The following is a 25,465-nucleotide window of genomic DNA, read 5'->3' as shown; positions in this document are numbered from 1 at the left end:
CATCGTCTGTGGACCTATTTGGGCGGTAAGCAAATTGGAGTGGGTCTAGGGTGTCAGGTTGGGTGGAGGTGATATGGTCCTTGACTAGTCTCTCAAAGCACTTCATGATGACGGAAGTGAGTGCTACGGGGCGGTAGTCGTTTAGCTCAGTTACCTTAGCTTTCTTGGGAACAGGAACAATGGTGGCCCTCTTGAAGCCTAGGGATCGATTGAATATGTCCGTAAACACACCGGCCAGCTGGTCTGCGCATGCTCTGAGGGCGCGGCTGGGGATGCCGTCTGGGCCTGCAGCCTTGCGAGGGTTAACACGTTTAAATGTCTTACTCACCTCGGCTGCAGTGAAGGAGAGACCGCATGTTTTTGTTGCAGGCCGTGTCAGTGGCACTGTATTGTCCTCAAAGCGGGCAAAAAAGTTATTTAGTCTGCCTGGGAGCAAGACATCCTGGTCCGTGACTGGGCTGGGTTTCTTCTTGTAGTCCGTGATTAACTGTAGACCCTGCCACATGACTCTTGTGTCTGAGCCGTTGAATTGAGATTCTACTTTGTCTCTGTACTGACACTTAGCTTGTTTAATAGCCTTGCGGAGGGAATAGCTGCACTGTTTGTATTCGGTCATGTTGCCAGACACCTTGCCCTGATTAAAAGCAGTGGTTCGCGCTTTCAGTTTCACGCGAATGCGGCCATCAATCCACAGTTTCTGGTTAGGGAATGTTTTTATCGTTGCTATGGGAACGACATCTTCAACGCATGTTCTAATGAACTCGCACACCGAATCAGCGTATTCGTCAATATTTTTATCTGACGCAATACGAAACATGTCACCGTCCACGTGATGGAAGCAGTCTTGGAGTGTGGAATCAGCTTGGTCGGACCAGCGTTGGACAGAAGTTTCTGCCTGTAGGCAGGGATCAACAAAATGGAGTCGTGGTCAGCTTTTCCGAAAGGGGGGCGGGGCAGGGTCTTATATGCGTCGCGGAAGTTAGAGTAACAATGATCCAAGGTTTTACCACCCCTGGTTGCGCAATCGATATGCTGATAAAATTTAGGGAGTCTTGTTTTCAGATTAGCTTTGTTAAAATCCCCAGGTACAGAATTGAACCGTGGCACCCCCATAGACTGCCAGAGGACTGGACAGCATGCCCTCCGATTTGACACACTGAACTCTGTCTGCAAAGTAGTTGGTGAACCAGGCAAGGCAGTCATTAGAAAAACCGAGGCTACTGAGTTTGCAGATAAGAATATGGTGATTGACAGAGTCGAAAGCCTTGGCAAGGTCGATGAAGACGGTTGCACAGTACTGTCTTTTATCGATGGCGGTTATGATATCGTTTAGTACCTTGAGCGTGGCTGAGGTGCACCCGTGACCGGCTCGAAAACCAGATTGCACAGCGGAGAAGGTACGGTGGGATTCGAGATGGTCAGTGACCTGTTTGTTGACTTGGCTTTCGAAGACCTTAGATAGTCAGGGCCGGATGGATATAGGTCTGTAACAGTTTGGGTCCAGGGTGTCTCCCTCTTTGAAGAGGGGGATGACTGCGGCAGCTTTCCATTCCTTGGGGATCTCAGACGATATGAAAGAGAGGTTGAACAGGCTGGTAATAGGGGTTGCGACAATGGCGGCGGATAGTTTCAGAAATAGAGGGTCCAGATTGTCAAGCCCAGCTGATTTGTACGGGTCCAGGTTTTGCAGCTCTTTCAGAACATCTGCTATCTGGATTTGGGTAAAGGAGAACCTGGAGAGGCTTGGGCGAGTAGCTGCGGGAGGGGGGGGCGGAGCTGTTGGCCGAGGTTGGAGTAGCCAGGAGGAAGGCATGGCCAGCCGTTGAGAAATGCTTGTTGAAGTTTTCGATAATCATGGATTTATCGGTGGTGACCGTGTTACCTAGCCTCAGTGCAGTGGGCAGCTGGGAGGAGGTGCTGTTGACGTTGAGACTGGTGTTTTGCGGGTACTATTTAATGAAGCTGCCAGTTGAGTACTTGTGAGGCGTCTGCTTCTCAAACTAGATACTCTAATGTACTTGTGCTCTTGCACAGTTGTGCACCGGGGCCTCCCACTCCTCTTTCTATTCTTGTTAGTGCCAGTTTGCGCTGATCTGTGAAGGGAGTAATACACAGCGTTGTACGAGATCTTCAGTTTCTTGGCAATTTCTCTCATGGAATAGCCTTCATTTCTCAGAACAAGAATAGACTGACGAGTTTCAGAAGAAAGTCCTTTGTTTCTGGCCATTTTGAGCCTGTAATCAAACCCACAAATGCTGATGCTCCAGATACTCAACTAGTCTAACGTACAGTTTTATTGCTTTTTAAATCAGAACAACAGTTTTCAGCTGTGCTAACATAATTGCAAAGGGGTTTTCTAATGATCAATTCACCTTTTAAAATGATAAACTTGGATTAGCTAACACAATATGCCATTGGAACACAGGATTGACGGTTGCTGATAATGGGCCTCTGTACACCTATGTAGATATTCCATAAAAATTAATTGGAAATCAGCAATAGTAATTTGCAACATTAACCATGTCTACACTGTATTTCTGATCAAGTTGATGGTATTTTAAAAATGGACAACAACAAAAAATTGCTTTTTTTTCAAAAACAATGACATTTCTAACTGATCCCAAAATCGTGAATGGTAGTGTATATTTTGAAAAAGAGCATCGGTAAAATTTCCCTTTAAGTCAAGTAAATGTATTGCAGTTACTTTTTTAAAAATTGTTTGTCACAAAATCTTATTCTGCATTTACATTGATTGATTAAATCAATACATTTATCTTATGCTTCACAAAGATAAAAAAACGAATCCTATCCGTTACTGAAATGGTTGTTCCAGTTTAAATGGTTTAGGTCAGGGATGGGCAACTTGTATGGTGTCGGGGCCCCAAAAATTCTGGGGGGGCGCAGTTGCTCGAGGGTCTGCGTAAGCACATCCATGTCCACACATGCAGTCATAGCCGGCCCTAGCCTTCTGAGGGTCCTAAGCAAAATTTGGTTCGGGCCCCCCCACCTTGCAAGCACAAACATTTTGTAGTTTTAAAGCAAGTTTTCTGCAAATCTAAACATTTTGCCATAGGGTGGAGATAAATGTTGGCAGTTTGTAATGTAATATCTGAGTGAGTGACTTGGTGGCCCCCCGGTCGGTTATTCAACCATAATTCCTACAAGTTTAGATATCTGGACTAGAGGACGACCGATTATTAGAGGACCAAAAAAAGACGACACCGACTAATCGGACAATTTTATTTATAATAATGACAATTACAACAATACTGAATTGTTAATATCATACATCAATAAAATCAATTTAGCCTCCAAGAAATAATGAAACATGTTCAATTTGAATTAAATAATGCAAAAACAAAGTGTTGGAGAAGTAAAATTGCAATATGTGCCATGTAAAAAAAAGCTAACGTTTTGAGTTCCTTGCTCAGAACATGAGAACATATGAAAGTTGGTGGTTCCTTTTAACATGAGACTTCAATATTCCAAGGTAAGACGTTTTAGGTTGTAGATATAGTATTTATAGGACTATTTCTCTCTTTATCATTTGTATTTCATATACCTTTGGACTATTGGATGTTCTTATAAGCACTATAGTATTGCCAGTGTAACAGTATAACTTCCTCGCCGCTACCTGGGCTGGAACTAGGAACACATCGACAACAGCCACCCTCGAAGCCTGCGTTACCCATGCAGAGCAAGGGGAACAACTACTCCAAGTCTCAGAGCAAGTGACATTTGAAACGCTATTAGTGCGCACCCCGCTAACTAGCTAGCCATTTCACATTGGTTACACCAGCCATAAGGCTGATAGGCTTGAAGTCATAAACAGCGCTGTGCTTGCGAAGAGCTGCTGGCAAAACGCAGAAAAATGCTATTTGAATGAATGCTTACGAGCCTGCTGCTGCCTACCATCGCTCAGTCAGACTGCTCTATCAAATCATAGACTTAATTATACGAGCCTTTGGTCATTAATATAGTAGAATCCGGAAACTATAATTTAGAAAACAAAACGTTTATTATTTCAGTGAAATACAGAACCATTCGGTATTTTATCTAACGGGTGGCATCCCTAAGTCTAAATATTCTTGTTACATTGCACAACCTTCAATGTTATGTAATAATTACGTAAAATTCTGGCAAATTAGTTTGCAATGAGCCAGGCTGCCCAAACTGTTCCATTTACCCTGACTCGTGCAAGAGAAGTGACACAATTTCACCTGGTTAATATTGCCTGTTAACCTGCATTTCTTTTAGCTAAATATGCAGGTTTAAAAATATATACTTCTGTGTATTGATTTTAATAAAGGCATTGGTGTTTATGGTTAGGTACAGTCGTCCAACGATTGTGCTTTTTTTGCAAATGCGCTTTTGTTAAATCATCCTCCAGCGTTGCATCGATCATATGCAACGCAGGACACGCTAGATAAACTAGTAATATCACCAACCATGTGTAGTTATAACTAGTGATTATGATTGTTTTTTTATAAGTTTAATGCTAACTAGCAACTTACCTTGGCTTACTGCATTCGCGTAACAGGCGGTCTCCTCGTGGAGTGCAACGAGAGGCAGGTGGTTATAGAGTTGGAATAGTTAACTAAGTTTGCAAGATTGGATCCCCCGAGCTGACAAGGTGAAAATCTGTCGTTCTGCCCCTGAACGAGGCAATTAACCCACCATTCCTAGGCCGTCATTGAAAATAAGAATGTGTTCTTAACTGGCTTGCCTAGTTAAATAAAGGTATAAAAAATACATTTTCTGCAAAATCGGCGCTCAAAAATACCGATTTCCGATTGTTATAAAAACTTGAAATCAGCCCTAATTAAAATCGGCCATTCTGATTAATCGGTCGACCTCTAATTTGGACACTAGACTAACTTCATGAGAAAAACTACTGATGCACAAACAAATTTTTAAAAAAGCACTTCGTTCAATCTACTACTCTAACTCTCAACAGTAAGTTGAAAACACAATGAATGCTGGTCAGCCAACACAACCAGTTAGACCATGCTGGTTGGCTTGCAGAACCAGCGAGACCATGCTGGTCAGACCAGCACTGACCAGCTTAAAATTCATGGTGGTCTATGCTGTTTTTTTCCAAAAGGGCTAAAGAGAATAAATGGAACATACGAGAGAAGAAACATCTCTATTGTCTGTGGTTTCACCCCAAATGGCACTCTATTCCCTATATAGTGCATTACTTTTGATCAGAACCCTGATGACCATCAAAAGTAGTGCACTATATAGGAAAAAGTGTGTAGAACAGCTCAACTAACTAATAACTCGGCTAAACTATGATAAACCAGAACCAATATTTTGAATTTCATCAAGAGTCTCACAGTCTTACTTTCAACTGTAGCTGGCTAGTTAAATCAACAAAATTCTTAATCTGTCTCACTGTCGTTCGTGTGAGATATCTCTCGCCATCTAGAAATGATGCAGACTTAAGCGGCAGTTTTCAATGAGACGTCTAGTTAAAGAAGCAGGTTGGCCTGGCCTCGCCTAAACCCCCCCACATACAGTATTCATCAGAGCTTCCTTTCAATCTCACAAACACACACTTTCTCACGCTGTTCTGTTCCCATCGTGGAGACAGTCAGAGGACACTCCGGTCGGTGCCACTGCCTGCAGTGTCTGCCTGCCTAGTGGTTCTCAACAGGGGAATTACACAGTTTATGGGAAACTGATGAACTTCAGCAGATCAAACAGTATCATGATGGGATGCATGACAACTGTTCCTCCAAGGAAGGAACCAGGCAACCTTAGAAGGGTGTTAGCTCCTCTAGCAAATGGAAATAACATGACTGGTGATTCAGATAGAACTCTATGGAGAGGTGCATGTGTTGACTGGAGACCAGCACAGATGATAGAATATATTCTATGTGCTGCTCAAGTTTAGGTGGGGGAACCTGGAAGGGGCAAGAAGACATGATGATTTTATCTTTCTTAGAATAATTGACACACTAAGAAGAAGAATTTGGAATTTAATACTAGTCAGCCCATTTAAAACTTCAGGAGTATGTGCGTGGGTGGGTGTTTTTTTGTTTTTACTATCCTTGTGGGGACCAGAAGTCCTCACAAGGTTAGTAAAGCAAAAGAACATTCTGACAAGGAGAAATTATATTTTAGGCTTAGGGGTTAGGGTTATGGTTACAATTAGGGTTAAGGTTAGAGAAAATAGGATTTTGAATGGGAATAAATTGTTTACAGATAGATAGCCTAACAGTTAAGATGGTTCAAATCCCAGAGCTGGCAAGGTGGGAAGAAAATCTGCCATTCTGCCCTAGAGCAAGGCAGCTAACCCACGACAACAACAACTGCTCCCTGGGTGCCGATGACGTCCGATTAAGGCAGCCCCCGGCACCGCTCTGATTCAGAGGGTTTTGGTTAAATGCGGAAGACATATTTCAGTTGAATGCATTCAGTTGTGCAATTGACTAGGTATCCCCAATGCAGCCCACGGACAGTAAGTGTAAAAGTGTCTAGCCAGAACATTATGGGGATGGGAGGGTACAAACTCAATATATTTTGAAATGAATAAAACCAAATCGAAAACTAAGTAGAAATGAACCTACATTCATATAGTTACTTGACTGTGTCCAGCTCGCTGATAATCACCAAAATGAAAGCTAGAGTCAGGGAGCATAGAAAATGGTGTTATGTTGGTGACAACAGCAAGACGGTGGCAGCCATGCAGGTGTATGTGCATGCGTGCATGTAAGCGAGGTGTGTGTGTGGGAGAGCTCAGTCATTCCAGCAGCAGACTGAGGTGCTGCCCAGCCCTCTGCAGCACTATGCTGGGGGGGGGGGGGGGTAGCTTAGTGGGGACAACCGCTGCTGTGGCAACAGGGAGAGAGGGATTTGGCTGTTTGCATTTGTATCAAGCAGCACGTACACAGCACAGCCAGCCAAATGCCTCCTCACAAGACCAAACATACAGGAGCAAGAGCATAGGGATGGACAATGCAACTTATAACATTACCTAAGTCTTATTTCAATTGGGAGTTTTAGTCTATTAGTCAAAACTGATTTATATGGATTACACAATACGTGTTCTGTCTGTTTTGTGTACCTTCCATTAAAAACCATGACAAAAGGTGTTCAATAAATCAGTAATGATGTAATATTATGACATTAAGGGAATTGAGCAATCCCCTATTGCCCCAAGAATAACAGACAGACAGAGACAGACCAGTCAAAAATGTAGACGCACCTACTCATTCAAGGGTTTTTCTTTATTTTTACCATTTTCTACATTGTAGAATAATAGTGAAGACATCAAAACTATGAAATAACCTGATTGTTCAGATTAGAGCTGTCTGCCTGGCCAGGAAGAGTCTTGGTGGTTCCAAACTTCTTCCATTTAAGAATGACGGAGGCCTCTGCTCTTGGGGACCGACAATCCAGCAAAACATTTTTGGTACCCTATCCCATATCTGTGTCTTGACACAATCCTGTCTCTGAGCTCTACGGACAATTCCTTCGACCTCAAAGTAGAAAATAGTAAAAATATTTTTTTTAACCCTTGAATGAGTAGGTGTGTCCAAACTTTTGACTGGTACAAACAAACAAACACACACACACACGCACTAGAGGTCGACCGATTAATTGGAATGGCCGATTAATTAGGGCCGATTTCAAGTTTTCGTAACAAATCGGAAATCTGTATTTTTTGTACCCCGATTTTGCTGATTCTATATTTATTTTTTTACAACTTTATTTAACGAGGAAAGTCAGTTAAGAACACATTCTTATTTTCAATGGCCTAGGAACGGTGGGTTAACTGCCTTGTTCAGGGGCAGAACGACAGATTTTTACCTTGTCAGCTCGGGGGATCCAATCTTGCAACCTTACGGTTAACTAGTCCAACGCTCTAACCACCTGCCTCACGAGGAGCCTGCCTGTTACGCGAATGCAGTAAGAAGCCAAGGTAAGTTGCTAGCGAGCATTAAACTTATCTTATAAAAAACAATCAATCATAATCACTAGTTATAACTACACATGGTTGATGATATTACTAGTTTATCTAGCGTGTCCTGCGTTGCATATAATCGATGCGGTGCACATTTGCAAAAAAGGACTGTCGTTGCTCCAATGTGTACCTAACCATAAACATCAATGCCTTTCTTAAAATCAATACACAGAACTAAATATTTTAAACCTGCATATTTAGCTAAAAGAAAGGTTAGCAAGCAATATTAACCAGGTGAAATTGTGTCACTTCTCGTGTTCATTACACGCAGAGTCAGGATATATGCAACAGTTTGGGCCGCCTGGCTCATTGCGAACTAATTTGCCAGAATTTTACGTAACTATGACATAACATTGAAGGTTGTGCAATGTAAGAGTACAATTTGGACGTAGGTATGCCATCCGTTATATAAAATATGGAACGGTTACGTATTTCACTGAAAGAATAAACATTTTGTTTTCGAAATGATAGTTTCTGGATTTGACCATATTAATGACCTAAGGCTCGTATTTCTGTGTGTTATGTTATAATTAAGTCTGATTTGATAGAGCAGTCTGAGTGAGCGATGGTAGTCACCAGCAGGCTCGTAAGCATTTATTCAAACAGCATTTTCGTGCATTTTGCCAGCAGCTCTTCACAATGCATCAAACATTGCGCTGTTTATGACTTCAAGCCTATCAACTCCAGAGATTAGGCTGGTGTAACCGATGTGAAATGGCTAGCTCGTTAGCAGGATGCGCGCTAATAGTGTTTCAAACATCACTCGCTCTGAGACTTGGAGTAGTTGTTCCCCTTGCTCTGCATGGGTAACGCTGCTTCGAGGGTGGCTGTTGTCGATGTGTTCCTGGTTCGAGCCCAGGTAGCGGCGAGGAGACGGATGGAAGATATACTGTTACACTGGCAATACTAAAGTGCCTATAAGAACATCCAATAGTCAAAGGTATATGAAATACAAATCGTAGAGAGAGAAATAGTCCTATAATTCCTATAATAACTACAACCTAAAACTTCTAACCTGGGAATATTGAAGACTCATGTAAAAAGGAACCACCAGCTTTCATATGTTCTCATGTTCTGAGCAACGAACTTAAACGTTAGCTTTCTTACATGGCACATATTGCACTTTTACTTTCTTCTCCAACACTTTGTTTTTGCATTATTTAAACTAAATTGAACATGTTTCATTATTTATTTGAGGCTAAATTGATTTTATTGATGTATTATATTAAGTTAAAATAAGTGTTAATTCAGTATTGTTGTAATTGTCATTATTACAAATAAATAAATAAAATTGGCCGATTAAATCGGTATCGGTGTTGAAAAATAATAATCGGTCGACCTCTAATACATACGTAGGTAGGCATCCACACACACACACACACACACACACACACACACACACACACACACACACACACACACACACACACACACACACACACACACACACACACACACACACACAGTGTCGGAAGTCTACATACACTTAGGTTGGAGTCATTAAAACTCATTTTTCAAACACTCCACAAATTTCTTGATAAACAAACTATATTTTTGGCAAGTCGGTTAGGACATCTACTTTGTGCATGACACAAGTAATTCTTCCAACAATTGTTTACAGACAGATTATTTCACTATCACAATTCCAGTGGGTCAGATATTTACATACACTAAGTTGACTGTGCCTTTAAACAGCTAAATGTCATGGATTTAGAAGTCTCTGATAGGCTAATTGATATAATTTGAGTCAATTGGAGGTGTACCTGTGAATGCATTTCAAGGCCTACCTTCAAACTCAGTGCCTCAGTTTCCTATGAAATCATGGGAAAATCAAAAGAAATCAGTCAAAACTTCTGGGGGAAAAATGTAGAAATCCAAGTCTGGTTCATCCTTTGGATCAATTTCCAAACGCCTGAAGGTACCACGTGCATCTGTACAAACAATAGTACGCAACTATAAACACCATGGGAGCACGCAGCCGTCATACAACTCAGGAAGGAGACACGTTCTGTCTCCTAGAGACTAACATACTTTGGTGCGAAAATTGCAAATCAATCCCAGAACAACAGCAAAGGACCTTGTGAAGACGCTGGAGGTAACAGGTACAAAAGTATCTATATCCACAGTAAAACGAGTCCTATATCGACATAACCTGAAAGGCCGCTCAGCAAGGAAGAAGCCACTGCTCCAAAACCGCCATAAAAAGGCCAAACTAAATTTTATTTTGCAACTGCACATGGAGACAAAGATCCTACTTTTTGTAGAAATGTCCTCTGGTCTGATGAAACAAAAATAGCTCTGTTTGTCCATAATGTCCATCGTTATGTTTGGAGGATAAAGGGGAGGCTTGCAAACCGAAGAACACCACCTCAACCGTGAAGCACGGGGGTGGCAGCATCATGTTGTGGGGGTGCTTTGCTGCAGGAGGGACTGGTGCACTTCACAAAATAGATGGCATCATGAGGTAGGAAAATTATGTGGATATATTGAAGCAACATCTCAAGACATCAGTCAGGAAGTTAAAGCTTAGTCGCAAAAGGGTCTTCCAAATAGACAATGACCCCAAGCATACTTCCAAAGTTGTGGCAAAATGGCTTAAGGACAACAAAGTCAAGGTATTGGAGAGGCCATCACAGAGCAGAACTGAAAAAGCGCGTGGGCCAAAATTCACCCAACTTATTGTGGGAAGCTTGTGGAAGGCTACCCTATTTAAAAGCAATGATACCAAATTCTAATTGAGTGCATGTAAACTTCTGACCCACTAGGAATGTGATGAAAGAAATAAAAGCTGAAATAAATCATTCTCTCTACTATTATTCTGACATTTCACATTCTTAAAATAAAGTGGTGATCCTAACTGACCTAAGACAGGGAATGTTACTAGGATTAAATGTCAGGAATTGTGAAAAACTGAGTTTAAATGTATTTTGCTAAGGTGTATGTAATCTCCCGACTTCAACTGTACACACACACACACACACACACACACACACACACACACACACACACACACACACACACACACACACACACACACACACACACACACACACACACACACACACACACACACACACACACACACACACACACACACACACACACACACACACACACACAGCATCGGAAAAGAAGTTGGGGAGAATGGGACCACCCTATAATATAATATATGTATGATAACTTTTCTATTACATTGATTCTATGAGTTTATCTCAAGAACATAAACTATAACAGCAATGTACATTTGAAAATGGAGGACATAGCCTATGTTATTATAGAGATGAAAACTTGTGGTGGATGGGTTTAGGGTTTTGCTCGACAGGCCTGATGCTGACGGTTGGTAAACAGCTGGGATCTGATACCCACTTATCTAAACAGGGGCGCCCATCCCGCCAACTGCAATGTAAACAGTGTTCAAAGACAAGGACTCCATGGTAGGCAAGTCAGTGCCATCACCATTGTACTACTCTGCATTCTGTGGCTTTGCACTTCTCAATTCAAGCCCCATAATAATCACATCATTGGGAATTTGAAAAAATATGGAACAACCCAGACTCTGCCTAGAGGTGGTCGTCCGACCAAACTGAGCAATCGGGCAAGAAAGACCGTGGTTAGGGAGGTGATCGAGAACCCATTGGCCACTCTGACAGAACTACAGAGTTTCTTGGCTGAGATGGGAGAACCTGCCAGAAGGACAAATGTCTCTACAGAACTTCACAAATCTGGGCTTTATGGGACAGTGGCCAGACAGAGGTCACTCCTGAGAAAGAGGCACGACACCACGCCTGGAGTTTGCAAAAAGGCATGTGAAAGACTGATATCATAAGCCAAAAAATGGTGGTCTGATCAGACAAAAATGTAACTCTTCGGCCTAAATGCAAAGAGCAATGTCTGGAGAAAACCAGGCATAGCTCATCATCAATTAACACGGTCCCTACCGTGAAGCATGGTTGTGTCAGCAACTTTTCAGCAGCAGGGAATGAGAGACTGGTAAGGATAGAGGGAACAATGAATTGTGCCACATACAGGCAAGTCCTTGATGAGAACCTGCTTCAGAGTGCAAACAACCTTAGACAAGGGTGAAGATTTACATTCCAACAGGACAATGACCCCAAGCATACAGCCAAAGCAATGCTGGTAATGGCTTCAGAACAAGAATGTTAAAGTCGTTGAGCGGCCCAGCCAAAGCCCAGAGTTGAATCCCATTGAAAATCTGTGGAATGACTTGAAGATTGATACTCACTGCTGCTCCCCATCTAACTTAGCAAAGCTTGAGAAAATTCCCAAATCCAGAAGTGCAAAGCTGATACATACATACATACATACATACATACATACATACATACATACATACATACATACATACATACATACATACATACATACATACATACATACATACATACATACATACATACATACATACATACATACATACATACATACATACATACATACATACATACATACATACATACATACATACATACATACATACATACATACATACATACATACATACATACATACATACATACATACATACATACATACATACATACATACATACATACCCTAGACAACTCAAAGCTGATACATACATACATACCCTAGACAACTCAAAGCTGATACATACATACATGCATACATACCCTAGACAACTCAAAGCTGATACATACATACATGCATACATACCCTAGACAACTCAAAGCTGATACATACATACATACATACATACCCTAGACAACTCAAAGCTGATACATACATACATACATACCCTAGACAACTCAAAGCTGATACATACATACATACCCTAGACAACTCAAAGCTGATACATACATACATACCCTAGACAACTCAAAGCTGATACATACATACCCTAGACAACTCAAAGCTGATACATACATACCCTAGACAACTCAAAGCTGATACATACATACCCTAGACAACTCAAAGCTGATACATACATACCCTAGACAACTCAAAGCTGATACATACATACCCTAGACAACTCAAAGCTGATAGAGACATACCCTAGACAACTCAAAGCTGATAGAGACATACCCTAGACAACTCAAAGCTGATACAGACATACCCTAGACAACTCAAAGCTGATACAGACATACCCTAAACAACTCAAAGCTGATACAGACATACCCTAGACAACTCAAAGCTGTAATCACCACCAAAGGTGCTTCTACAAAGTGTTGACTCGGGGGTGTAAATACTTACGTAAATTACATATCTGTACTTCATTTTTAAAACATTTGCAAAAATGTCTAAAAATATGTTTTCAGTTTTTCATGATGGGGTATTGTGTATAGATGGGTGAGAATTTTTTTAAATCCATTTTGAATTCAGGCTGTAACAACAAAATATGGAATAAGTCAAGGAGTAGGAATACATTCTGAAGGCATCATAATTCTTTGTCCCTTTTCCACCATCTGTTAGGACAGTTATCATTCAGAATCAGAACAGTTTTTATAGTTTTGAATAACAACACATAGAAGTATTCCATTCTGTGGGAAAGTTTACAAATGGTGATAAAGACAAAGTAAACAATGCCAGGAAAGAATAAGGTACAATAACGTAGGCCTAAGTGGTATAAAATGATAAGACGCCCATCCGCGATACAAACTGTATAGCTATGTCATCGGAAACTTTCACTGGAAAGCTCTGTTGCATAGCTACAGTACATACGAAAGAGGGATAATATTTGCATGGCTTCTAATTACTATACATCAGATTAATACTCTCAATCAACGGAGGGACTAACATGACATGTGGGGGAGGGGGAGGGGAGGGAACCCCCCCCACACACACACACACGTCTGACGCACGCACACACACTGTTTAGAAAACTATGAGACTAGCCAGGTGTTTTTTACAGAACAATTGTTAACACATCATGAGAGAGAGGTTTGCTTCTCACCAAAAGAGATACAAGTTTGAAGTATTGGTTTTCATTTGCTGAATGTTGAAACTAAAAACCCACAGAGATCCACCCAGGGCTATTAAAGTGCAACTATCGCCCTGATATTCCAAGTAGGTTATTTAGAGAGCCAGGCAAGCTCTGTCAAGTGCAGCTCAAAGTATTTGAAATGAAACAAATATTAGTTGAGCCCGGGTCTGTTCAGATTCAGAAACAACTGTTGTACTAGTCTTCGTGTGAAGAGGATGGTTGTAATGTCATGTTAAAAGACCTAAGAGACCAGTCTCAGATCTCCACCCGAAAAGACCTTGAGCTTGTCAAAACTCGCCCTTATCTGTTTCCAGCATCAACAGAACCACCATCAACACCCTCTCCTCATGTTGATGAGGGCTACTTTACTCACTTGCTCCTAAAGTAAGACACAAAAAAAGGAACTAAACAAAATGGTCGCCTGCAGGACACACACAAACACAGCTGAGCACCCCAGCTGTGAAAACCTCCGACCACATGAGACGGAGTAAAAGATTCCTTGGAGTCCCGCTACTCCCCTTATTGAATTTTTACAGCCTGGTGAGCTGCCAGGCCTTGGCTCGTACCATCCCGTTCCGTGCCACTGCCAAGCATTAGTCCAGGAAAGCAGAGCTCAGAAATAGTTTGTCTTAACCCGCAGACCCTCTTTTATGACCTCAGTCTACCCTTACCACTTACAGATGATGGTCTCTCTCAGTGATTTCAACTGGAGGTGTCACGACCTGTGGATAAACAAATCTGTCACGTCAACCCGTGTGCGCGAACATGCCCGCATGCCTCTAGTATAAACATATATAACCTGGATTCTTTGAATCTTTCCGTATTAGAGATGAGGGGGGGTCTAATCTACAACACAAACATAATCCAGGATGTTACCGTTTTTCTTAACTTCCCTAAACACTGCTGGGAAACTAACAGAAACAGCAGCCAAATCCATCTTGACACCCACTACTGGCTGTCGCAATCAACGGCACCGTGGCACACACATGCACAAAGGCAAGTGTGAAGGTGCCAGCTCACAACATCACTAATTGACACAGTTTTACTGTTTGCCAAGGGCTTGTGGAGTCAAGAAGCTAGGGCAGGGAGGGGGAGTCATAATTGGGGCAAAACCTCTCTTCAAATCCCCATTCCTGCAACCACTTCCAGTAACAGCTACCAGATACCTACATGTCTAAAACAATTGTCAATCGTCTGGAAAAAAAAGGCTTGTTGGCCAAAACTTGTCCATTGTGCCTGCTGATAATAAAACTATATAAAACCTAATACTTCATTTGCAAGTGTTGTTAGTCTTTTTCATACATGTCAGTCATCTGTTGGCCATGCATGTTCCTCCAAAACTGGCCATTCAGTAGCTTGTGCCCTTGTGGTCTGTTGGTTGTGTTACGTTGAAGTGGTTACAGAAAGACGAGGGCAGTAATGCAGGTGTGTGTGCGCGCATGCGTACGTGTGCGTGTGTGTGAGAGAGCGCAGTCATTCCAGCAGCATAGAAAGGGAGTGGCCGAATGGGAGGACGCTGTTCTGTATTACTCCTTACCGTGCCAGTGACCCTGATGTCGTAGAGACGTCCCCAGTCGTCCTCGTGGCTGTCCACCATCATGATGCTGTCGGCCTCCTCCATGTCCCACTCTGCCTGGAGGTCCAGCCTCACTTCCTCTCCCAGAGAGTGCATCCCGATTGCTGGGAACAGGCCCTCCGCCGCTGCAGGGAACACCAACGAGCCCACCTGGAACAAAACACACGGAGGTTGAGCGTACACAGACGCGCGCGCACACACAGACATACAGGCGTAGACACAAACAGGATGTATTAGGTCTTCTTCTCAAGGATGTTAGGCTTAAGGTTGGAACAGAAGCATTAGGTTCTAGAACGCCAGCTAACTGTAAATTACCTTTCTTCATATTATTACCTCACGGAGTCGTCAAACATTTTAGAATGTTGATTTACGGTGGCCTGCCATGCTTGTTTCTCAAGACGTTTTCAGATCAATTCTATTTGACTAATGGTTGTAAACTCTTAGATCTTATTATTATACTGGTCTCTGCCTGTCCATCGCGTCCTACAAATGAGATCACATCATTAACCTCTCCCACCTTTCAAACTTTTCCCCACCAGTCAATTTGGCCAATGCTGTATTTTAAATTAAGCAAGCAAGAGCAAGGTTGGTTCTGTCCTCGAATAGGCTAACAGTAAAACAATCTTCAAAATACAGTGACCGTACGTACATATCATCCAACCAGAAGCCATTGATGACAGGCAACATCCGCCCCGAGTTTAAGGCTAGTCCGGACGCTTAAAATAAATCCTGCTACGACATCAGACAAACCATCAAACAGGCAAAGCTTCAATACAGGACTAAGAATAAATCCTACTACACCGGCTCTGACACTTGTCGAATGTGGCAGGACTTGAAAGCTATTATGGAGTACAACAGGAAACCCAGCCACAAGCTGCCCAGTGGCGCGAGCCAAACAGACGAACTAAATGCCTTTTATGCTCACTTCGAGGCAAGCAACACTGAAGCATGCATGAGAGCACCAGCTGTTCCGGACGACAGTGTGATCACGCTCTCCATAGCCGATGTGAGCAAGATCTTTAAACAGGTCAACATTCACAAAGACATGGGGCCAGACAGAATACCAGGACTAGTACTCCGTGTATGCACGGACCAACTGGCAAGTGTCTTCACTGACATTTTCAAGCTCTCCTTGACAGAGTCTGTAATACCAACATGTTTCAAACAGACCACCATAGTCCCTGTGCCCAAGAAAGCGAAGGAAACGTGCCTAAATGATGACCGCCCTGTAGCACTCATGTTGGGAGCCATGAAGTGCTTTGAAAGGCTGGTCATGGCTCACATCAGCACCATCATTCCGGAAACCCTAGACCCACTCCAACTCGCATACCGCCCCAACAGAGCCACAGATGACACAATCTCAATCTCACTCCACACTGCCCTTTCTCACCAGGACAAAAGGAACACCTATGTGAAAATGCAGTTCATTGACTACAGCTCAGGGTTCAACACCATAGTACCCACAAAGTGCATCACTAAGCTAAGGACCCTGGGACTAAACACATCCCTCTGCAACTGGATTCTGGACATGCTGACGGGCCGCCCTTAGGTGGTAAGGGTAGGTAACAACACAACGCTACGCTGATCCTCAACACTGGAGCCCCTCAGGGATGTAATCCCTGTTCACCCACAACTGCGTGGCCAAACATGACTCCGAAACCATTATTAAGTTTGCTGACACACAACAGTGGTAGGCCTTATAACCGACAATGATGAGACAATGTATAGGGAGGTCAGAGACCTGGCAGTGTGGTACCAGGAAAACAACCTCTCCCTCAATGTGAGCAAGACAAAGGAGCCGATTGTGGACTATAGGAAAAGGAGGGCTGAACAGGCCCCCATTATTTTATTTTATTTATTTTACCTTTATTTAACCAGGCAAGTCAGTTAAGAACATATTCTTATTTTCAATGACGGCCTGGGAACAGTGGGTTAACTGCCTGTTCAGGGGCAGAACGACAGATTTGTACCTTGTCAGCTCGGGGGTTTGAACTCGCAACCTTCCGGTTACTAGTCCAACGCTCTAACCACTAGGCTACGCTGCCGCCCCATTGACGGGGCTGAAGTAGAGCAGTTAGAGAGTGTCAAGTTCCTTGATGTCCACATCAACAAATTATCATGGTCCAAAAACACCAAGACAGTTGTGAAGAGGGCACGACAACTTTTCCCCCTCAGGGGACTGAAAAGACATGGCATGGGACCTCAGATCCTCAAAAAGTTCTACAGCTGCATCATTGAGACCATCCTGACCGATTGCATCACTGCTTGGTATGGCAACTGCTCGGCATCTGACGCTACAGAGGGTAGTGCGTACGGCCCAGTACATCACTGGGGCCAAGCTTTCTGACAAGACCTATATACTAGGCGGTGTCAGAGGAAGGCCCAAAAATGTGTCAAAGACTCCAGTCAAGGGCCTCCCAGGTGGGGCAGTGGTCTAGGGCACTGCATCGTTGTGCTAGTTGAGACTCTGGGTTTGCGCCCAGGCTCTGTCGCAGCCGGCCGTGACCGGGAGGTCCGTGGGGCGACGCACAATTGGCCTAGCGTCGTCCGGGTTAGGGAGGGTTTGGTCGGTAGGGATATCCTTGTCTCATCGCGCACTAGTGACTCCTGTGGCGGTCCGGGCACAGTACACGCTAACCAGGTCGCCAGGTGCACAGTGTTTCCTCCGACACGTTGGTGCTGCTGGCTTCCGGGTTGGATGTGTGCTGTGTTAAGAAGCAGTGCGGCTTGGTTGGGTTTCGGAAGACGCCTGGCTTTCGACCTTCGTCTCTCACGGGCCCGTACGGGAGTTTGTAGCGATGAGACAAGATAGTAACTATTAACAATTGGATACCACGAAATTGGGGAGAAAAGTGGGTAAAATTCAACAACAAAAAAGAGAGGGAAAAAAAGACTCCAGTCATACTGCTACTGCTTGGCAAGCAGTACTGGAGTGTCAAGTCTAGGACCAAAAGGCTCCTTAACAGCTTCTACCCCTGTATGCTCTCATTGGCTGGCCCTCACTACATATTTGTCGCCAAACCCACTGGCTCCAGGTCATCTATAAGTCGTTGCTAGGTAAAGCCTCACCTTATCTCAGCTCACTGGTCACCATAGCAACACACACCTGTAGCATGCGCTCCAGCAGGTATATTTCACTGATCATCCCCAAAGCCAACACCTACTTTGGCTGCCTTTCCTTACTGTTCTCTGCTGCCAATGACTGGAACGAATTGCAAAAATCACTGAAGCTGGAGACTTATCTAGCAGTCACTAACTTCAAGCATCAGCTGTTAGAGCAGATTACCGATCACTGTACCTGTACACAGCCCATCTGTAAATAGCACACCCAACTACCTCATATTGTTATTTTTTATGCTCTTTTGCACCCCAGTATCTCTACTTGCACATCATCATCTACACATCTATCACTATCACACTCTATCACACTCTATGCTAAATTGTAATTATTTCACCGCTATTGTCTTACCTCCCTAATCTTACTACATCTGCACACACTGTACATAGATTTTTCTATTGTGTTATTGACTGTACGTCTGTTCATCCCATGTGGAACTCTGTTGTTTTTTGTCGCACTGCTTTGCTTTATCTTGCAGTTGTAAATGAGAACTTGTTCTCAACTGGCCTACCTGGTTAAATAAAGGTGAAATAAATAATTTGTTTTTATAGAAATACCCCCAAGCCAAAAGACTTCTGCACAATTAATAAAATGACCAACCGGACTATTGACATTGACCCCCCCCCCCCCCTTCCGTTTTTACACTGCTGCTACTTGCTGTTTATTATCTATGCATAGTCACTTTACAAATGACCTTAACAAACCTGTACCCTGCACATTTACTCAGTATTGTTATGGAATTTTCTTGTTTTACTTTTTGATTTTATATATTTTTTTGTATCAGAAAAAAAAATATGCCTACCAGATTACCTATCCATCAATCACACTTAGCCAATTGATCCGAAATAACCTAGATAAAATAATATATTTAAAAAAGTAAAACAAGAAAATTCCATAACAATACTGAGTCAATGTGCAGGGTACAGGTTTGTTAAGGTGATTTGTAAAGTGACTATGCATATATAATAAACAGCGAGTAGCAGCAGTGTATTTTAAAAAAAATCAGACGATTACTCACCCTTTGCCTACCACTTTACCTATCCACCAATCATACTTAGCCAATTGATCAGAAATAACCTAGAATAAGTTCCTGGACTATTTACATTGACAAGGCCCACCCTACCTTTTGTTTTTACACTGCTGCTAGTTTGTACTATATATAATGTATTTAGTAAATATCTTCTTAACTAATGCATTGTTGGTTAAGGGCTTGTAAGTAAGCATTTCACGGTAAGGTCTGTTGTATTCGGCACGTGACAAATAACATTTTACTTGACCAAAGTATATGTTCACCTGCTCATTGAACATCTTATTCTAAAATCATGGGCATTAATATGGAGTTGATACCCCTTTGCCGCTACAACGGTCTCCACTCTTCTGGGAAGGCTTTCCACTAGATGAGGGAACATTGCTGCAGGGACTTGCATCCATTCAGCCACAACCGCATTAGTGAGGTCAGGCACAAATGTTGGAAGATTAGGCCTGGCTTGCAGTCGGCGTTCCAATTCATCCAAAAGGTGTTCGATGGGGTTGAGGTTAGGCCAGTCAAATTCTTCCATAACGATCTCGACAAACCATTTTGTATGGACCTCGTCTTGTGCATGGGGGCATTGTCATGCCGAAACAGGAAAGGGCTTCCCCAAACTGTGGCCACAAGGTTGGTAGCACAGAATCATCTAGAATGTAATTGTATGCGGTAACATTAAGATTTCGCATCACTGGAACTAAGGGGCCTAGCCCGAACCATGAAAAACAGCCCCAGACCATTATTCCTCCTCCACCAAATTTTACAGTTGGCACTATGCATTCGGGGAGGTAGTGTTCTCCTGGCATCCGCCAAACCCAGATTCATCCATCGCACTGCCAGATGGTAACGTGTGATTCATCACTCACAAGAACACGTTTCCACTGATCCAGAGTCCAATGGCTGTGAGCTTTAAACTGCGCATGGTGATCTTAAGCTTGTGAGAGGCAGCTCAGTGTTGTGTGCGGTCTTGTGCTGACAAACAGTTCTTGTACTGACGTTGCTTCCAGAGGCAGTTTGGAACTCGGTTGCAAGTGTTGCAGAGGACAGACGATTTTTCACTCTATGCGCTACAGCACCCGGCGGTCATGTTCTGTGAGCTTGTGTGGCCTACCACTTTGCGGCTGTGACGTTATTGTTCCTAGACTTTTCCACTTCACAATCACAGCACTTACAGTTGACCAGGGCAGCTCTAGCAAAGCAGAAATTTGACGAAATGACGGAATGTCATGTTGACAGTCACGGAGGTCTTCAGTAAGTCCATTCTACTGCCGATGTTTGTCTATGGAGACTGCATGGCTGTGTGCTTGATTTTATACACCTGTCAGAAACAGGTGTAGGAAGGAGGTGTCCACATACCTTTGTATATATAGTGTGTGTGACCAACAAGTTGTAGCCTAGTTTTTCCTGGGACTCAACAAGGAATAGCTGGAAGGCCTGCTGAGAGGCAAGCGGAGGTATGTACTTGCGCAGGAGAACAGTGAAGATAGATAGGCTAAAGATCATCAACCTATTTAGAAGCTCATTCATAAGCATAATTCGTAGGCTAAATATAAGGCCTAATACTGCAGTGAATTAACCACCCATGTTTTGCAAGACAGAACAAATCTCTGCCGGTTTAAAGAGTGTACTCAGAATTCAAACATGGTGTCAGCATTGACCACCTGCTTCACTAAAATCGATCAACGGTTAATCATTATGTACAGGTAACTGACAAAATAACAAAGAAAATTAGGGATACAAAGTATCAAAATTATTGCCTCTGCCCTTCTTGGGTATTAACAAGGCTTAGCGACATTTGACCTAGCTTGTAAAACACATTCATTCCCCTTCAAGCAGCGGTCAACAGCACTGGAGTTAAGCCCCCATTATTTGATGGTCTCTCATTGTGGAACTTGGGCAAAAGCAAGGAGCAACTCACCTCTTTGCCATTCTTGGTGAAAAAGACAGTGGTCAACCCAGCCTCGATGGTATCACAGTATATTCCACAGCCAATCCTGTCACCACGGTTGCATTTGGGCCCAAACTGCTGGCCCACAGGGTTCCCATCGTACAGCCTATACATAAGAAAAAGGATAACAGTGACTCATTGAGTCTTATTCACACTGGACAATGCCGTAGGACATTATCATGCCTGTGGTGTAAATATTTTTGTGGTGGTAAAAAAATAGACATTGGTCTTAAAAATGGGACTTCCTGCTAAAATAAAGGTGAAATAAATAAATAAAAATAAGGTCCATAGCATCTCTGAAAGTCCCTGCAATTAGCCTACATCTATAACAAAACATCTTAGAAGTCAACCTGAGGAGCTGGTATGACCGAGGCCTACTTGCGGTCATCTGCATGGTGTGAGACTTACTTGCCATCATCAGCGTGGTAGGCTACAGACTGTGGCAGCCAGCCTGGCTGATGGTCCAGCTTGTAGAACTGTGGCACCAGGCCTACTGCTATCGTCCCTCTCACCCCTGTGTCCATTATGGTCACCTAGGTCAAAAAATAAAGAAAGCGCGCCCTTAGGTAATGTGCTGACTAACAGAAGATAAGCGGAACGATTGAAAAAGATATTCGCACTCTCATCTCTCCTTGAAGTGGATTTAGGCTATTTGAACATAACACACAGTCCACTGTAACAGCCAGAAACAATACCTACATGATTCATAACAATTCACCTATGTAAGAAGACACAAGCATGATAAATAATAAGTAGTCTATTCAAGAAAGTAAAGATGTGGCACACACACATTTTCATATGGGAAAGAATATTGATGCATGTGTGACCAATGTTCACTCAAAAATATTTTTGGCATTGAGCAAATTTCTGACTGAACATTTTGTGATGTTTGATGCAAGAAACCATTTGACTAAATAAAATTCCTTATTTCCATACCATTATTATAGAAAATCTGACAAATTGTGCTACCCTCTGCCTATTGGCCTCATAGCTTATTCAAGCCCATCTCAAAATACAAGACTGCCCCTTACAGACAAAAAGCTCTTTACCAGACTTGAAATGCACACATTTTCTGCTTTTTAGGAAGCAATCACTCCCCCATTGCGGACTAGAAATGATCTATAACTGGACTAATAACTCACTAACAAAGAATATGAGAAAATGTACACACCTGGCTACATGCAGCTCTTGCTTTGATCTCAAAACAAGTACATCTACTCACGACCACTCATGCTGTAAACACAGTGCAGGTCAAATTGAATGGCACAGATCCATATGGCAATGGTCCATTTGCATATTGGGATACTGCAGCTCTGATTGGTTATGGCGCACAGATCTGTGTAGAGTTTGGGCCAGAGTCGTGCCTGTGAATGCAATAGAATCCTACTCCAATGCACTCTGCCTACAAGAAAATCACTTGCATACTTCATTTTGTTTCGGTATGTTGCATTGAAAGTGGCTAATATTGTGTTGATTCGATCACAATTCGAACAATAGATGGAAACTTTGATAGAGTTAACTAAAGGGGAAAACTAGAAAGCTGAGTGAAGTTCAATGTGCTTCTCTGCGGAAGCTGATATTTCTTCTGCGCGCCAGTCCCGGGGAGCTGCGCACCAACAGCTTAGAGGGAACATTGTATGTGACACATACCCAGGTGTTTACCACAATGCTGGTGTTTCACAATTAGATCAGGGAGGAGCGAGACATTTAGGCCTAACAGAAAATCGAACAGTCAACAGTTACTGTGAGAACTTCACTGAGTCACAACTTTAAATGGAAAACTGCTGTCAGGGGCTGCTATTAAATCATTGACTTTTCAACCCCAGCCTCTCCCCTCTCTCACATACGCACACACCCGGCCTGACTGGCCGACTCCATACCAGTCTACAGCTGGATGGCCCACCGCCTCCCCAGGCTCCCCACTTCCCTGGGCAACCACCCCTCTCTGCCTTCTCAGCGAGCCAGGCAGGGAGAGAGAGATACGGTCACAGCCAGCGGCTGGCAGTAGAGCCAAGCATAAGTAGGTGAAAGGTGATTCAGCCCATACAGGAGAGGGTAGTCCTCCTGTGCCTCTGGCTGCAAACCTGTCCAACACTCACTCTCTCTGAAAACACAGTGGAAGTCTCTCTAGCTCAGTGGAAGTCTTGACCCATTGTTCACCAGTCTTGGGATAGCCGGTTCAAATACAGACCCTGTATATAATCCACCTGAGAACAAGAAAAACAACAAGTTGGCACTTAAACTGTATGAGGCTATAAACAAGCAGGAAATCTTGTACCCGGAGGCTGCGTTTCTTGTTGCCTGTGATTTTAATTCTGCGTCATTAAGACACGTGATTCCCAACTTCCATCAACAAGTCCCCTTCGCCTAGACAACTGTTACTCTACCCACAAGCAAGCATACAAGGCCCTCGTTCGTAGCAGAAGTCCCTAGCAGAAGCTCAGACAGGAAGTACCCATGATGCACAGAGGCTATGCTACAGGACTGATGTGCTAGCACTGACTAGAATAAGTTCGGGGACTACGGCGATAGCGCCAACGACCTAACCACCTCAATCACTGGCTCCGCCGCCCAATACATGTGGCAGGGGCTACAGTCAATTACAGATTAAAAAAGGAAGACCCAGCCATGATCTGCCCAACGATGCCTCTGTACCAGAGGACCCCAACGCATTTTACACTTCGACAAAAAACAACAGCGGGCCATGCATGAGGGCCCCCGCCTACCCAGAGGACTGGGGATTTCACTCTCCGAGGCCGACGTGAGTAAGGTTTTTAAATCAGGTCAACACCCGTGGGCTGTGTTCTCAGAGCATGCGCAGAACACCTGGCAGGTATATTCAGTCATTTTCAACCTCCCCTTGTCCCAATCTGTAATCCCAAATGTCTCAAGCTGACCATCATTCTCGTTCCCAAGAACTCTAAGGCTACCGCCCTGTATCACTTATCTGTAATCATTGAGTGCTTTGAAAGGCTGTTTATAGCACACAACTCAAATCCTCCCAGACACCCTACACCAGGGATCATCAACTAGATTCAGACAGGGGACAATTTTGTTACTGAGCGGATGGTCAAAGAAGCTGGAACATAATTACAAATCATTTGTAGACTTTACATGTAAATGTAAATTCACTGCAAGAAGCCCCAGGGGTCGCGTTAATAGTCAATAAATCTGCATTTTCAAGAACGCAGAACGTCAAAACAATGCACTTTAAACTATTTCACCTACGTTTTATATTGAAAATGAATAGTTTTCTTTGCTTCAACAGACTGATCAGGGGCGTGCAACTATAGTTTCCATTCAAAGAAAATGCATTAGTGCAACACATTCAGCAGAAAATAGCTTAAATTACATCAGATTACAACAGAAGTGCAATGCTATTTAGCTAGCAGCCACAGAAGTAAATAAGCTAAAAGTGAAAAAGCATGTTCTTTTTTTGCAAAAATTATCCATTGCCATCATATTTCTAATGTTTATCATAGAAAGATTGCAGCCTGCAACATTGACTGAGTATTTTGCTATACAGTACCTTCGGAATGTATTCAGACCCTTTGACTTTTTCCACATTTTGTTAGGTTACCGCCTTATTCTACACACAATACCCCATAATGACAAAGACAAACAGTTTTTCTTTTTTAATTGTTGCTAAATATCACATACGTAAGTATTCAGACCGTTTACTCAGTACTTTGTTGAAGAACCTTTGGCAGAGATTACAGCCTCAAGTGTTCTTGGGTATGACGCTACAAGCGCAGCCCATTCTTCTCTGTAGATCATCTCAAGCTATGTCAAGTTGGATGCTACACAGTTATTTTCAGGTCTCTCCAGAGATGTTTGATCGGGTTCATGGCTGGGCTCTGGC

At 43.0% G+C, this 25,465-nt stretch overlaps 2 protein-coding genes across 3 annotated transcripts in view; one reads left to right on the top strand and one right to left on the bottom strand.

Moving 5' to 3' along the window:
- igfbp6b (insulin-like growth factor binding protein 6b) overlaps window positions 1-25,465 on the top strand; it is an 89,234-nt gene that overhangs the window by 26,840 nt on the left and 36,929 nt on the right. The window lies entirely within an intron of this gene.
- spryd3 (SPRY domain containing 3) overlaps window positions 1-25,465 on the bottom strand; it is a 98,897-nt gene that overhangs the window by 42,480 nt on the left and 30,952 nt on the right. For both annotated transcript variants that reach the window (XM_046366022.1, XM_046366023.1), the window contains exons 4-6: window positions 22,012-22,136; window positions 21,574-21,709; window positions 15,472-15,660 (exon numbers count right to left, since the gene is read on the bottom strand). In XM_046366022.1, coding sequence (XP_046221978.1) covers window positions 15,472-15,660; window positions 21,574-21,709; window positions 22,012-22,136 — 450 coding nt within the window. The remainder of the gene's footprint in view (window positions 1-15,471; window positions 15,661-21,573; window positions 21,710-22,011; window positions 22,137-25,465) is intronic.

The sequence above is a fragment of the Oncorhynchus gorbuscha genome, linkage group LG10 (assembly GCF_021184085.1).
Source record: "Oncorhynchus gorbuscha isolate QuinsamMale2020 ecotype Even-year linkage group LG10, OgorEven_v1.0, whole genome shotgun sequence".
In the NCBI taxonomy this organism is placed as follows: Eukaryota; Metazoa; Chordata; class Actinopteri; order Salmoniformes; family Salmonidae; genus Oncorhynchus; species Oncorhynchus gorbuscha.
Note: the sequence above shows the minus strand (reverse complement) of the source record. Positions and strands in the feature narration are given on the sequence as shown.